This window comes from Ips typographus, unplaced genomic scaffold, assembly GCF_016097725.1.
Source record: "Ips typographus isolate SLU unplaced genomic scaffold, UJ_Ityp_2.0 IpsContig100, whole genome shotgun sequence".
Classification (NCBI taxonomy): domain Eukaryota; kingdom Metazoa; phylum Arthropoda; class Insecta; order Coleoptera; family Curculionidae; genus Ips; species Ips typographus.
The window spans coordinates 183,238-198,697 of record NW_028098529.1 but is presented as its reverse complement, the minus strand read 5'-3'; the positions used below and the strand labels follow the sequence as shown (position 1 = coordinate 198,697).

The window sequence follows — 15,460 nt, the reverse complement described above, 5'->3', positions numbered from 1 at the left end:
TAAAAGTTAAAACCTAGTTTCCAATATTTTGTTTTTTTTTTGGGATATCTCCGAAAGTACTAAAAATTTTCTAATATTTAACATTTTATTCGACTTTAAATTGCTCAATTTTGCCCCAATTTAAACATTCTTGTACCTATTTCTTTAAATAACCAAAATCCCCATGATGAGTCTCAAAGAACGGGCACCCTGTAAACACAAAAAAATAAAATCAGTTTACAAACTAACAGCAAATTTCTCATATACTGAGTATTCCAAATGTTTTAGAAAGGTCTTAATAAAGCAGCTATAAGTTTTTGACAAAAGACCTTGTGTTTGCCAGAAGCTATATAGCTGCAGTAAAAATTTTTTTATATATGTACTATGTAAGGTTAAGAATCCCAAAAAAAATATCTCCTGATAGTCATTGAAAATTTTTATAAAGTAGGGCTTTGAACACACCACATTTGGTTTTAATATAATTGTTACTAATATAACATTACCTTTTCTTAATACTTCAGATGATTTTTCTTTTAAACCAAGGTTTAAACTTTATCAAAGAACAACCAGTTTTATTTTTGGCCAAATGCCTCATAAAATCAAATTAGAATGTGGATTACACTCAGATTAGAAATTCGAAATGAAAATACATAGTATTAATAGAGTAGTCAACATTTCCTGTTAATAATTTATGATGATATAAGTTGCATTGTAAATTGAATAAAAAATTGTTGCACGAAAGGAAGGAAATGACAAACAGACTTCTCCACAATACTTTATTATGACCTTAGATGGTAAGGTCTGCTCAACAAGTTTTGGTCACATAAATGACCATCTTCAGGAGCTACAAGAACAACCTACTTTACTTGGTGTACCGGAAGTTCAAAGTTAAAAAACGAGATGTTAAAAAACGAGAAAACATACCTCAAATCAGTCGATCAATGTGACTACTGTCTTTTTACAAGGGGAGAGGCAGAGAGACCCATGTTATACCGAATTAGTGAATTTAACATAGTTCAATAGGCGAACAAAGCTGTAAAATTTAACACATGTAACATGAATTAAAAAGATTATGGGAAATTTAAATAGTTACCTCATTATGGAGAAAAAACTAACTCTAGCACATTAAATTAAAAACAAAAAACTTAAACTAGACCCATTTTAAGGGCTGGGTGAGACCCTATGGGGAAAAAAGAGTTTAAAACTTATACACCATCCGCAGAAGATCAAACAGGAAAAAAAAAAGGAGGTGCAAAAATTTTTTAAAAAAATTCACATTGATAAGCCGTTAATTTGAAGGCAGAGGGGGAAACGTTAAGAGGGGGTTACAATAAAATCAATAACTTAGCTGACAACAGGCAGATAGTTCTGCAACCCACAAAGCAATTGAAGATTAACAATAGAAAGGTTAAAAACCGCAACCATTCATACCGCAGCTAGTGAAGTTGAAAGTAAACAATGCACCAAACCAGCAAACAGGTGGACAACGTATTAAGCCAGATGGGGGTGGCTAATAGGGGTTCAAACAAGGTGGTAAAACTCGAAGAAGTGCCGACACCGACACACGCCACGGTGAGGGAGGGGATGGTGGAAGAGGATGTGTTAGGGTTGCGTAAAAGGGTATGGGATGCATTAAAAGGTTAGGGACCTAAAAAAGGAGGTTGATGTATGGTTAAGCTGATCATTCAGGCAGGTGCACCCACCATCCCCAGAAGCCTTGTTAATCTCAAGCACCTCAAGATGGTTAAGGAGGCTGCCCTTACCGTAAAAGTCCTGTAATGGACTTCAGGAAGAATGCTCAGGATACTTGGTAGTTTATTGTTGTTTAGGTTGGAAGGTTGAGTAAGAACCGCTGTTGGATTAATACTGATTTTTATCTAACAGTTAACAACTATTTATACACATTTACAAACGTTATAAACAAATGAAAATAATAAATGCTGACCAATATTGTTCTGTGCTCCACATTGGAAGGTTTGGTGATTTTCCTGCTGACGCTGCGTCTGGTACCTGGTTGCCCGGTGACCTGCTGGCGGTGCATTAGCCGCAATAACCTAGTTAATTACTTTTGTGTTGTTTATGAAATATATAAACTGATAATATTTTTTATGACTAAATGTGAATTTAGACATTCTGGGTAGTCTATTGCCATGCCATCAATGTTGCATTTGGATTTGTAGTCATGGTTTAAGCAGTTCAAACATAGCTTTTTGTCCTTGGCAGCTTTTAGTCGAAGTTCTGATGGTAAGGCTTTGAATTTTGTGCAGTGGTAAATCAAGTGGGCTTCATTGCAGTACTTGCAGGCATCAGTACTTCTGGGTTTGTTATTGTCATTGTTGTTGTTTGAGTTGTATGGAGTTTTCGTTTGTGCATCTGACATTGCTTCTAATGATTAGAATCTTGCTTGAAGAAATCTTCTAATTTCAACAAAGTCCTGTATTTCATGGGGCTTGCTTAGCGATTGTTCATAAAGCTTGTTGGTTTCATGATCCCATTTTCGGCAGATGATGCGACTGATAATAGGTCCCCAATTAGAAGTATCAATTTTTAGATTATTGATGGCTTCAAGACATTCCACAACTGTATCGTGAAGCTGCTTTATCTTGGATGGTGACTCATGTTGAATTACTGGAAGATCTAAGATCCTATCTATTAGTTTGGAGACTATGAGTCTATCATTGCTGTATTTGTCATTGAGAATATTCCAAGCAGGATTATAGTTGGTTTCTGCTATGGACAAGTGTTGGATCAGTCTTCCAGCTTCCCATCTGACATGCGTTTTAAGATACTGCATTTTCTCTATTGTTGTAATTGTTGGATTTTCATGAACCACTTTGATGAAAATATCTCGAAATGTGACCCATTCTTCGTATAGGCCATCAAAATTTGGCAATTTGATTTGAGGTAAGACTATATTGCATTGTCTCACAGTTTGTTGTACTCCTTGAATCTTGTCTTGTAGGTTTGGTACTGTTTCTTCGTACTGCTTTTCAAGGTCTTGTATGAGATTCTTGATGGTATGGTCAATTTCCTGAACTTGAAGCTCGATGTATATTTCAGAGATAACGTCCCATTGCTTGGATAACTTCTCTAGTAGGAACTGATATCGGCTTCGAGACTGCTCATTGATTAGTTCCGTTGAGATGTCTCTTAAAGTTTGACTCATCTGGTGTACTCGGACCTCTTCTTCTTTTAAACGATTTTTCGGTGCTTGACACTGGTTCGGATTATAATATAAGGCTTCTTGTTGTGCGAGTGGTTTGGCTGCCTGAAGAAACTTTTGTTTGGAATCGGAAATATGTTTGGTAATTTCTTGGAGTAGCTCTTCTAGTTGACAAAAATAACTGGTTGTGAAATACGGATGCGTCGGAACGTCAAGCTTTATAAGCTGTTTATGGTTTTCTTCAATGCTTTCCCAAATGGCCTCGAACTCTGCAGTTTTCTTGAGAAAATATTGTTCATTTTTCCTCTCGTGGGCGTCTTTTTTGTAATTGGTAAATAGGGTTTTTAATTTTTTACCCAAGGTCTCTTGTGCCTTGGCGATTTCGTTGGCTTCTTCCATTCTTCTAGGTTTGTATGTCCTGGCTTCTTCTTATGATTTTAGTAGGTGTTTTTTTTTTGTGTGTTGTTTGCTGGTATCTCAACCGATTTCTTTGTTTGGGTTTGTTGTTTGTTGGTATCTCCACCGATTTCTTTGTTTGGGTTTGTGGTTTGTTGTTTGCTGGTATCTCAACCGATTTCTTTGTTGGGGTTTGTTGTTTGTTGTTTGCTGGTATCTCAACCGATTTCTTTGTTTGGTTGGGGATGGTTTTTTTTTTGTTTGTTGTTTGCTGGTATCTCAACCGATTTCTTTGTTTTGTTGGGGTCCGGCTCGAAGGACCAATGTAAAATTCCTGTAATGGACTTCAGGAAGAATGCTCAGGATACTTGGTAGTTTATTGTTGTTTAGGTTGGAAGGTTGAGTAAGAACCGCTGTTGGATTAATACTGATTTTTATTTAACAGTTAACAACTATTTATACACATTTACAAACGTAATAAACAAATGAAAATAATAAGTGCTGACCAATATTGTTCTGTGCTCCACATTGGAAGGTTTGGTGATTTTCCTGCTGACGCTGCGTCTGGTACCTGGTTGCCCGGTGACCTGGTGGCGGTGCATTAGCCGCAATAACCTAGTTAATAACTTTTGTGTTGTTTATGAAATATATAAACTGATAATATTTTTTATGACTAAATGTGAATTTAGACAACACACATGCAGAATCTTGAAACCCTGTTCGGTGTTGAAGGTATGATCATTCTGACGAAGATGTGGAGAGAAATTAGATTTCATATAAGTGGTATTTAGGTTGGGGTTGTTGGTGAACTTCAAGTACTCCCGAGTGTGTTCATGAATGCGAGTGGAGAACTTCCTGCCCGTCTGACCAACAGAGAGCATTACATCCTGGGGTACAACAGGACAGTTGGTAAACGCCTGATTTATGGAGTTGGGGAGTAGGATCTTTCTAGTGGGAAAGGAATTGTCGGTGTGTTGGAGACTTTGAAGCAAATATTTATGTTATTTAACCTAAAAATGTTTTTAATCTGAAGTGACAGTGGACCCAAAACGGGAATGGAAAAGAATTTTGGGTTTTCAGGTTTTTCTGAATGTATTAAATTCTTATTAACAAATTTTTTAAAATGGTTAAAATAAATTTTAAGTACTAATGTGTTTGGAAAATTATTATTGGTTGATACTGTTCTGATCCAAGAAAGTTCTAAGTTAACGTTTGTTTCAGACATTGGTAGGTTAAATAGACGGTTAAAGAAACAGTTTAATGCCGCAACCTTTTGATTAATTGGATGATTGGATTGGAAGGGGATTATGCAGTCAGTGCTTGTGGGTTTGTGATAGATGGAAAACTCAATGTGGTTACAAGACCTGTAAAGCAAAATATCAAGGAAAGGTAGTTTATGGGATGACTCTAGTTCCATGGTGAATGAGATTGAATGGTGTAAATCATTAAGAAACATGAATAATTGTTGAAGGTCATCAAGAGACCCATCAAAAATACAAAAAATGTCATCCACATATCTTTTGAAAAAGAGTATTTTATTGAAGGAGTGGTAGGATTCTAGGGAATGTTCAATGTTGGACATAAAAATCTCTGCTAGCAGAGGGGAAAGGCATGAACCCATAGCCAGGCCCCCGGACTGTGAATAGAAGGTGTTGTTGAACTGGAAAAAGTTTTGGTCCAGTACCAGAGCCACCAGGGTTAATAAGTCTTCTACCTGGAAAGGGTCCAGACCTTCTGAAGCGGACAACAAATCCTGGACCAAGTTTAAACAATCAGGTGGTGGGATGCTGGGAAAGAGGTTGGAAACAAAAATTAACAGCAATTTCTCATATACTGAGTATTCCAAATGTAAAAAAAATTTTATATAGGTACTATGTAAGGTTAAGAATTCCAAGAAAAAATATCTCCTGATAGTCATTGAAAATTTTTATAAAGTAGGGCTTTGAACACAGCACATTTGGTTTTAATATAATTGTTACTAATATAACATTACCTTTTCTTAATACTTCAGGTGATTTTTCTTTTAAACGAAGGTTTAAACTTTAATCAAAGAACAACCAGTTTTATTTTTGGCCAAGTCCCTGATAAAATCAAATTAGAATGTGGATTACACTCAGATTAGAAATTCGAAATAAAAATACATAGTATTAACAGAGTAGTCAACATTTCCTGTTAATAATTTATGATGATATAAGTTGCATTGTAAATTGAATAAAAAATGGTTGATTTAAAAGAAAGAAAACAAGTAACATTACTCATGATGATCAGTTAGGATGACAAATGACATTCACATCTCAAGCACAACATACCAGGTGTCCAAGAGCACCCTGCACATAGAAGATTAACATGGGAAAACGGTTTTGATTTTTTTGCGCCTGTAGGATTGATTTGATTGAAAAATCGTAATAATAAAAGTTGTAGTACCTATAACCGACTAGTTTTCTGTATTTTTTTCGGATCTCTAACTTGAGCCCTTTCGTCGTAAAACACGAACAAAAATGAGAAAATTTAAACTCTTGGCCTGCACTGTATAGGCGGTTGTCAGGCAACGGGTAAACAGGTCATTGTTGCTGGTACGGTTGCTCGACCACCGCTTATACAGTACAGGTAAAAAGTTAAAATTTTCGCATTTTTGTTTGTGTTTTATGACGAAAGAGCTTAAGTTACAGATCTCAAAAAAATACAGAAAACTAGTCCGTGATAGGTACTACAACTTTCATTAATATGATTTTTCAATCAAACCCTTTTCCCATGTTAATCTCCTATGTCCATGGTGCTCTTGGACACCTGGTATATTCAATAATACATTTCCTGATTAAAAATTTACTCCATTGTTGCAAAAATAGAATTTTCCATTATTTTCAACTAACATAAAAATAACATTAACCTAGTCTAGTGGTCCTGTGTTGGGATGACTAGGTTAATGCAACTGGTAATGTTATTTTCAACTTAGTTGAAAAGGCTAAAATCTCACCAGCAAAAAGAAATAACTAAAGTATGCAATTTTTAATTTCAGTTTAGTAGAGGTTAGGCGAGGGGTTAAGGCAGTGATTTTGCTTGACTACTATATTCCTATTAACTTATCACCTTTTTGCAACATTCAACCAGATCCCAATCTAAACAAAAAACAAAATCTTTCCATTCACCTATATATTGCAGTTTTACTATATTGTACCGTCGTACTCCTTAATAACACACTTCTTGTACAACACTGTATATTGTTTACAAACAATAAACTGACACTGACTTTTAACCTCGTTATCTGACAACTTCAACTTCACTACAACCATCAACTCAACAACTAACTAACCAGGCCTGGTTCAGCTGCTTATATAGGCTTCCATGGTTTCTAGAAAGTTCCCAAATATTCATGAAATTTACTTTCTCTCTCACACTCATTAAGCTATAACATAAATCTCTCTCTATATAAACAACGGAGCCAGGATTTTCTAGAACACAGACAAAAGAATGTAGAACGTAAACAAAACAACGTAACATACAGGGGTAACAACAAATAACTAAAGAAATCCTAACTAATAATCAAAAGTTTGCTTCGCAACACTGCCCCCCTCCTAGAGTCCCGATCATCAACTTCACCAGCTTTGGGTGATCGGTAAGGTGCAAGTCGATCCAGGTGAACTATGTTCATTTTCGCCCGATGTCCTCGCTGTATTCTGTAGACGACGTCGTTCAGACGCTTTATAACGTCGTAGGGTCCCTCCCATGACCTCTGTAGCTTCGGTGACTTTCCTTTCTTTCGAGCAGGATTGTATAACCAGACCTGATCACCGGCTTGGAATCCGCTGCTGTTGGCCCTTTTGTCATATCTTGTCTTTAGTCGGTCGCTTGCAAATTTCAACTTCTGCCGGACTTCCTCATGGATCACGTGCAAGCGTTGCGCCAATTTTTCTGAATAGCTATCACAAGAGGCTGGGGGTTCTTCCGGTCGTCCAAAAAGAAGATCCATTGGCAAACGAAGCTCCCTTCCAAAGACAACACTAGCTGGTGTTTTACCAGTGGAATCATGTACTGCCGATCGATAAGCCATCAGGAACAACGGAATGTGCTGATCCCAATCTGTCTGATTGTTATCGACGACTGTCCTTAGGTAGTTGTCTAGTGTCCGGTTGAAACGTTCCACCATTCCGTCTGACTGTGGGTGTAATGGAGTAGTTCTGGTTTTCCTAATTCCCAATCGGTCACACACTTCCGTGAATACTGCCGATTCGAAATTACGCCCTTGATCCGAATGCAGCTCCCTCGGTACTCCAAATCTGCAGAAGAAGTTGTCAACCAGAACTTCTGCTACAGAAGCGGCTTCCTGGTTTGGTATTGCGTACACTTCTGGCCATTTACTGAAGTAGTCCATTGCGACCAAGACATAGCGATTTCCGGAATTAGTTTTGGGAAAAGGTCCAGCTACATCAACGGCAATCCTCTCAAACGGAGCTCCGACATTATACTGCTTCATACATCCTCGGCTCCGAGTTTTGGGACCCTTGCTACTGAAACAGTCTGCGCAACGCCGACACCAATCTTGTACATCTGAGCGGCTTTGTAGCCAATAGAACCTATCCCTAACTTTATTTAACGTTTTGTTGATGCCAAAGTGCCCTCCACCAATTCCTCTATGGGCTTCTTCCAGTACGTCACTAACTCGGTTTCTTGGCAGAACTACCTGTAGTCGTTCTTCTTTCCCATCCGGACTTTCCCATTTTCTTTTTAGTAAATCTCCATCAATAATAAGGGACTCCCATAATGCCCAATATCCCTTTAATGTTGGAGACTTAGCGGAAATCTCCTCCCAATTTGGTCTTTCTCCACGCTCTTTCCAGTTAATTATCTGTCCTAAATCGGGGTCTTCTCGTTGATCGGCAGCCAAGTTTTCCCGATCCCATGCGATGTCATTTTTCAGAGCGATCCTTCGACAAGGCTTTCCAAATTCAGCTATCTCCAGGCGTTTACAGTGATTGCAACCTTCCACACAAGGTCTTCGTGACACTGCTCCGCGTTTCCGTGCAAACGTCCCTTTCTGTGTTCAATCTGGAAGTCATATTCTTGAAGTCTTTGCAACCATCGAGCTATTTGTCCTTCTGGATTTTTGAATTGAAATAGCCATTTCAGAGAGGCATGGTCCGTCCTTAGTCTGAATCGTTGTCCGTACAGGTATTTGTGAAACTGCTCGACTGTTTTCACTACGGCTAACAGCTCCTTCCTGGTTACGCAATAATTTCTCTCTGGCTTTGATAGTGATTTGCTGAAATAGGCGATCACTCGTTCTTCACCATCTTGGATTTGAGATAAAACTCCGCCTAAACCAATGTTACTAGCATCTGCGTCCACAATAAACTCTTCCCCAGGTCGTGGAAAAGCCAAAACTGGTGGAGAACAAAGGGTTACTTTCAGTTCTTCCATGGCTTCCTGACATGTTGCAGTCCATTCGAAGGGCTGGTTATTCTCCGTCAATTTGTGTAGGGGTCTGGCTATATCAGCAAATCCACGAACAAACCTTCTGTAATAGGAACACAATCCCAGAAAACTTCTTAATTCATGCTTGTCTTTCGGAACAGGCCAATTTTTTACAGCTTCAGTTTTCTTCGGGTCGGTTTTTACTCCTTTTGACGATATAACGTGTCCCAAGTATTCGACTTCTTCTTGGAAAAAGCTGCACTTCTTCGGATTTAATTTCAGGTTTGCCCCTCTGAACTTCTTGAAGATTTCTTCAACGTTTTGCAGGTGTTCTTCAAATGTTTTGCCCATAATAATGATGTCGTCTAAATAAACAAGACAGGTTTTCCAAGTCAATCCTCGTAGAACAGTTTCCATTAATCTTTCGAAGGTTGCCGGAGCATTGCAAAGTCCAAAAGGCATGACGTTAAAATGCCACAAGCCATTTCCAGTTGAGAAGGCAGTTTTCTCTTTGTCCCGTTGATCCATCTCCACTTGCCAGTATCCACTTTTTAGATGCAAGGTGGAAAACCACTTTGCGTTACCCAGAGTGTCTATGGTGTCATCTATTCTGGGCAAGGGATAACTGTCTTTCTTAGTAACTTCATTTAGTCTTCTATAGTCCACGCAGAATCTTGTCGACCCATCTTTCTTAGTAACAAGTACCACAGGAGAACTCCAAGGGCTGGTGGATGGCTCAATGACGCTGCGATCCGCCATGTCCTGTATAAGATTTTCCACTTCTGCCTGCTTAGCCAATGGGAGTCGTCTGGGTCTTTGCTTAATGGGCAAATAATCCCCTGTTTCAATTTTATGCCTCACTAAATGAGTTCTTCCCAAATCCGTTTCATTTAAGGCGAACACGTCCTTGTAGTCGTGAAGCAAACGGCCAAAAGTCTGTTTTTCTTGATCAGTCAAAATTGAGCTCGTCTTTTTCATTAAGTGCACCAAACACTCAGGAAGGTCACTGTCGGGGTTTGGTTTTGTTTCGTGCGACTCCTTAGTCACCATAAGTACTGGTTCGGATTTGGCTATTATATCGCCTTTTTTTAATCTTTGACCACATTCTTTCAAATTGGCGACTTTTACGTAGGCTTGGCCGTTTTTCTGCTGGACTAGGGTGCGGGCTACAAGAACTCTCTTCTTCACAGCATCATCTTCCTCTTCATAACTCGGTCCTATCAGCTGAAGTTTGCTCAATTCCGTTTTCCTATCCAAATTAACTTTAACGATGGTCTCTGATCTTGCAGGTAAGTTGACATCTTCTTGCAACGTGACTTTCCTCACACGCATATCTTGTTCGGGTGTCATCATAACAATCTCGTCTTGTCCAGTCTTGATCAGTCTATTTTCCAAATCCAGCTGGAACTTGTGTTGCTCCATAAGATCTAAGCCCATTAAGACGTCATCAGTTATGTTGGCCACAAAAACGGTATGGTTGAAGACATGCCGCCCAAGCTTCACTTCAGCTTCATGGATTCCCAGAACAGGCATTGACTCACCAGCGGCAGTTTCCAATATAAACTTTGTACCAGTGTCGCTAATCCTGCAGTGTTTCACTATGTCCGGCCTTACGATAGTATGGCAAGAACCGGTATCAACAACCATTTGGCAATCCCGGCCGCAAATCTTACCGGTCACTATTAAGCTGGTGTTTTCGTGCTGAAGACGGGCTACTTTAATTATGGTTGGTGGGGCTTGACAGTGTTGCGTAGCCAGCTTTTGCCCCGGAAAACTGGCTACTCTTCGTTTTCCTGGTTCTGCATTCTTCTAGGTTTGCGGCACTGCGATTGAATGTGTCCCTTTTCTCCACAGTTCCAGCATTCCAATGACCGAGTAAACGTGGTGGTTTGAGCGTTTCGGTTGTTCTGACTTCTTCTATTTAACGCTCCCATTAGTTCTTTTCGAAATGTCTCCAGCTGACGATTCAAGTCTGACTGAGTGATTGTGTGATCTGAATTGGAATATCGGTTTCTCGGTTCCGGTGTAAGGCTTCTGACTTGACGCACTCGAGTATGTCCTCGTGATACTTGCTTGACCGCCTCAAACTCCAAAGCGTAGGCAAGAGCATCATGCAATGTTTGGCATCTCGCTAATCGTATTGCTTGCTCTGTGTCACAATCTTTAAGACCTCGTACAAAAGCCCGTTCTGCCATTCGCTCTCTAATGTCGTGAGAGGCCGTTGGATAGGCCAGACAAACTAATCGAGCAATGTCGGCTTCATACTGTTGAAGTGTTTCCGTGCTTCTTTGGGTCCTACTAGACAACTGAGCTTCGTATACTTGTTCTAGGTGCTTATTTCCAAATATCATCTCTAAATGTTGGATTAAGTCGTCGTAGTTTTTGTACTGGCTCTCGTCCAAAGTCTGCAAAACCTCCAGTGCTTCTTCTCGAAGTGACAAAACCAAGGCAGTGGCTTTGTCACTTGATGTCCAATTGTTGGCCTCTGCGGCAGCCTCAAACTGTTTTTTGTAAACCTGCCATGAGGTCTTACCGTCGAAAACTGGTGGCTTAATATTTGAGCAGACACTAGAACTGGCGACTACGGTTGGCTTTGAAGACTTTTCCTGTAGTTTGTCAAATTCCTCTCGCAAGGTCTGAACGGTCTCCTCCATACCGCTTATCCTCTCATTTACCTTTTCTTCCAAAATTTCCATCCTGTTGTCCATTTCTCCTTTTATTTCATTTATTACTCGGTCTAATTTTTCATCTTGTCGTTGAAACTGGTCTTTAATTTGGTCTTGGCTTGCTTTGAACTGCTCTTGACTTATTTGGCTTGCTTTTAACTCCTCGAACTGCTCTTGACTTATTTGGCTTGCTTTCATTTCTTCGAACTTTTGGTCCTGACTTGCTTTCATTGCTTGAATCATCTCCATAAGTTGTTTCATTCCTTCATCCATTTTTGCGCTTTGTTGTCGTGTACTCACAGGCATTCAACACACCTTCTGCTTTTGTCGGTTTATTCTGTCTTCCTCTGGAACTCCTCTTCGATTTTCCAATCCCACTTCTGACACCAAATGTACCGTCGTACTCCTTAATAACACACTTCTTGTACAACACTGTATATTGTTTACAAACAATAAACTGACACTGACTTTTAACCTCGTTATCTGACAACTTCGACTTCACTACAACCATCAACTCAACAACTAACTAACCAGGCCTGGTTCAGCTGCTTATATAGGCTTCCATGGTTTCTAGAAAGTTCCCAAATATTCATGAAATTGACTTTCTCTCTCACACTCATTAAGCTATAACATAAATCTCTCTCTATATAAGCAACGGAGCCAGGATTTTCTAGAACACAGACAAAAGAATGTAGAACGTAAACAAAGCAACGTAACATACAGGGGTAACAACAAATAACTAAAGAAATCCTAACTAATAATCAAAAGTTCGCTTCGCAACAATATATTAAAAAGTGAACATTGTGTTCTTTTTTAACATACCTAATAACAAAAGTATAAAATGATTATACAAAATTTATTTATCTTGATCTGAGGCTTCTTAAGGAACTATGGCCACTCATTTTGTTTATCCAGAAGTCCACAGGTACATATGTAGTAACAGGAATGTGGGCTAGTACAGTAAAGTTTTGATGGGACTAGTGTTATTATAGTTTACATATTTAAGTACATAAGCTTTGACAATAGACAGGAAACAGGTGTTCTAGTATAAGCAAAACTTTATTAGCCATTTTTTTGTGCGGGTGTGAGTTTAGACTGCCTTTGTCCTTGTCTTGTCCCACTGCATTGGTGTGAAGGCAGCAAGCATATCTAAATTGTGGGTCGAAAACGAGTCGGTCATCTTGGGATCGCGGTCGGGGGGTCGGGAGAATCTGTCTCCTCACTTTATACTGTTTTGGACTTATCAGGCCTGAAAGCCCGTTTGTACACTGTCCATAATCTTGAAAATGTCATTTCAAGCTTCTTCACTATTAAATTGATTTCCTCACTCATTGGTGCAAAAAATTGGATAATTTTTAAGAAATTCTGACTGTTTTTAGTGCTTTAAGACTGAAAAATCGAGTTTAAGACTATTTAAAATACTAAAAGTAAAGTTTCAGACTTTCAAACAAAAAAACTGGCTCAAAATGCTACGATATTGTAACATAGTAATTGCACTATGTTCCGTACCTACATTTGCGTCGGTCTCCCCCAATACCAGACTTATGTAAACAAGATCGGCGAATTGGGGTCATGATGTGGGTATAAATACAGCTTCAAAGCACGTACTAATCACGGAACTCTGGGGTCTTCCCCAGAGGGAAGTCACTGACTGATCTCTGGGGTAGTCTGGGTTCACCATCTGTGTAGCTTTTAGTGGAGCAGGTGGTAACCAAGTGCAAGCACCCGGGAATAAGCCTGTTAAAGGAAATAGCACGGGCGAGCAGCATTAGTTGCCGTACCGGCTTATCTCCCCTTAACGGTACCACAGCGTCTTATTCGGCGTGGTGAATGCCCTGGGACACTAGTCTAGGGTTCTATTCACCCCCGGAAAGCGTGCGCCCTCCACGAACCTCTACAAACATTCCCACAGACACACCCACAGCACATCATGATCCTCGCCATCTTGGCAATCTGGGAGTAAGACCATTGTATCAATCATCATGAATAAAAGTGGATTACCGATACACCTGTGGTTTCCTTCCTCTGAGCTACCCCTTAACGTGACAATATTAGCAATAAAAACTAATTTTAGGAAATGAATTAGTCCAAAAATTGAATTTGGACTGTTTCCACTGTGAAATTTAATTCTAGACTTGTTTTAATCCAGAAAATTGAGAAAAAAGTCAACTTTTATACTATTTTAGTAGTAAAAATTGATTTCCGGACTGTTTTTAGTACTTGAAATTCAGTTTTAAACACTTATTGCAGATTGACAATGGATTGCAGTCTGGAAAAACAAATTATAAGATTATTCTTAGAAGTAAATAACAAGTTTTTAGACTATTCAGTACAAATTTGGAAGTCTTGAATGTTCAGTTTTACACTACCTATAATGTAAAAAATAAACGCCAGTAAAAATGAGTCCAAAAATCCTGTTTTCTGACTATTTTTTTCAGTGTCAAAAATTGACTTGTTAACCTCTCAGATAAAGGGATTTGAATCTTTTTGAACCATTTTAAAGTAAAATTTACGATAGCTTAGGTAGACATTTTTGTAATTTCTAAATAATATCCAGTAAGCGTAGAAATTAGGGCGGGAAAATAAAGACCATCCCCCTATATCGATACCAAAAAACCATTTTGACGAATGTCAATTACATCTCATAACAAAAATTTATTTCATAAGTACTTGTTCCAAATTTGATCAAAATTGCCAATGGATCGAATGATCTGACAGTTAAGCAAAATACGATTTTTAAACTGAAATTTGGAGAACTCTTTCTTCCTTAGGAAGCGTTCTTTAGGAAAATGACATAATGCATGTGAAGTTTTATGATAAGTTATCGAATGTTGAATTACTGACACTTACAACTGGACCTCCCTGTATAAACAGCCGGGCTAGGCCCGGTAGTAAATTGTTGTCGAGATTGTTCGCGAGTTGTCAGTTCAAGTCAGCGTCAGTTTGTTTGTGCACAAACAAAATACGGTGCGTTATTTTTAACGCGCAACATAGGATTTTACGTGTTAAATTTTTAATTTTAAGCCTATGTTAGACCATGTTATTTTGCTACTACAGATGTAAAACTTGACGGATCTGTCTTTAATACCTTGAATCTTAAGTAAGTTTGCCTTCTCCCTGTATGCATAATAGGTACTTGTTTTTTATACTGGCAGAGCAAGTAGCAGGTAGAGTGACATATTTTGACTGCATCATGGCCCGACATCTTTTGAACGCTAAAAAGACATTTTACGATTGTTTGGGATCAAACAATCATCTGTTTGGCTTCAAACGAAGTTCACTTTGAGAACAATGCATTTAAAAAAATACTTTTTTTTTACTAAACTTAAGCTATCTTTCTCAGCTAAGCTATCAGCTTCTTGATATCAATGATGATCTTCTGCAATTTGACCACCTTGTTTAGGTCACAAACATGGTCTAACGTGGGCTTAAAAATTAAAAAAAAAACGCACTGTATATGGTATAAAATTAAAAGAAAGCGTGGTGTTTTAGTGAGTAAAAATGGTACAATTTATTACCTGATTTTGCTACTCTGCCGACTTCGGTTTTTCTTTATATGTTTGCTATGATTATCAATACCATGATTATTACTTTCACTACTGCATTTCTCTCGACTCCAGCTTTTAATCATCTGTGTTCCACCGCTTAGGATAATTCTATCACAACTATTTTCTTGTTTCGATTCAGTTTTGCTATTCATGTTATCATGTTCATGCTGAACAACCGTTCTATCCTCCCAGACCACCTGGTCTGTTTGGATGCGTCCAAATACTGGAACTTAAAACAATAACGATTTTATGAACAATAATATTAAAATATACAATTATTTATAACCTACCTCGGTAAA

General features: G+C 38.5%; 1 protein-coding gene across 2 annotated transcripts; it reads right to left on the bottom strand.

The window, feature by feature from the left end:
* Positions 1-551: 551 nt before the first annotated feature.
* Positions 552-15,378, bottom strand: LOC145739354 (uncharacterized). 2 transcript variants are annotated; one of them, XR_014180993.1, is made up of 2 exons: positions 1,073-7,062; positions 552-1,012 (listed from the first exon to the last, which is right to left on the bottom strand). XR_014180993.1 is itself a non-coding variant. In XM_081994798.1 (2 exons), exon 2 carries the CDS (start codon positions 3,539-3,541, stop codon positions 2,372-2,374), a length of 1,170 nt encoding a protein of 389 aa, XP_081850924.1. In that variant the 5' UTR covers positions 3,542-4,153; positions 15,132-15,378; the 3' UTR covers positions 552-2,371. The 2 variants fall into 2 exon arrangements, 1 of the variants encoding a protein (XP_081850924.1); XM_081994798.1 differs by adding an exon at positions 15,132-15,378 and having other exon boundaries at positions 552-4,153.
* Between the last annotated feature and the right edge of the window lie 82 nt (positions 15,379-15,460).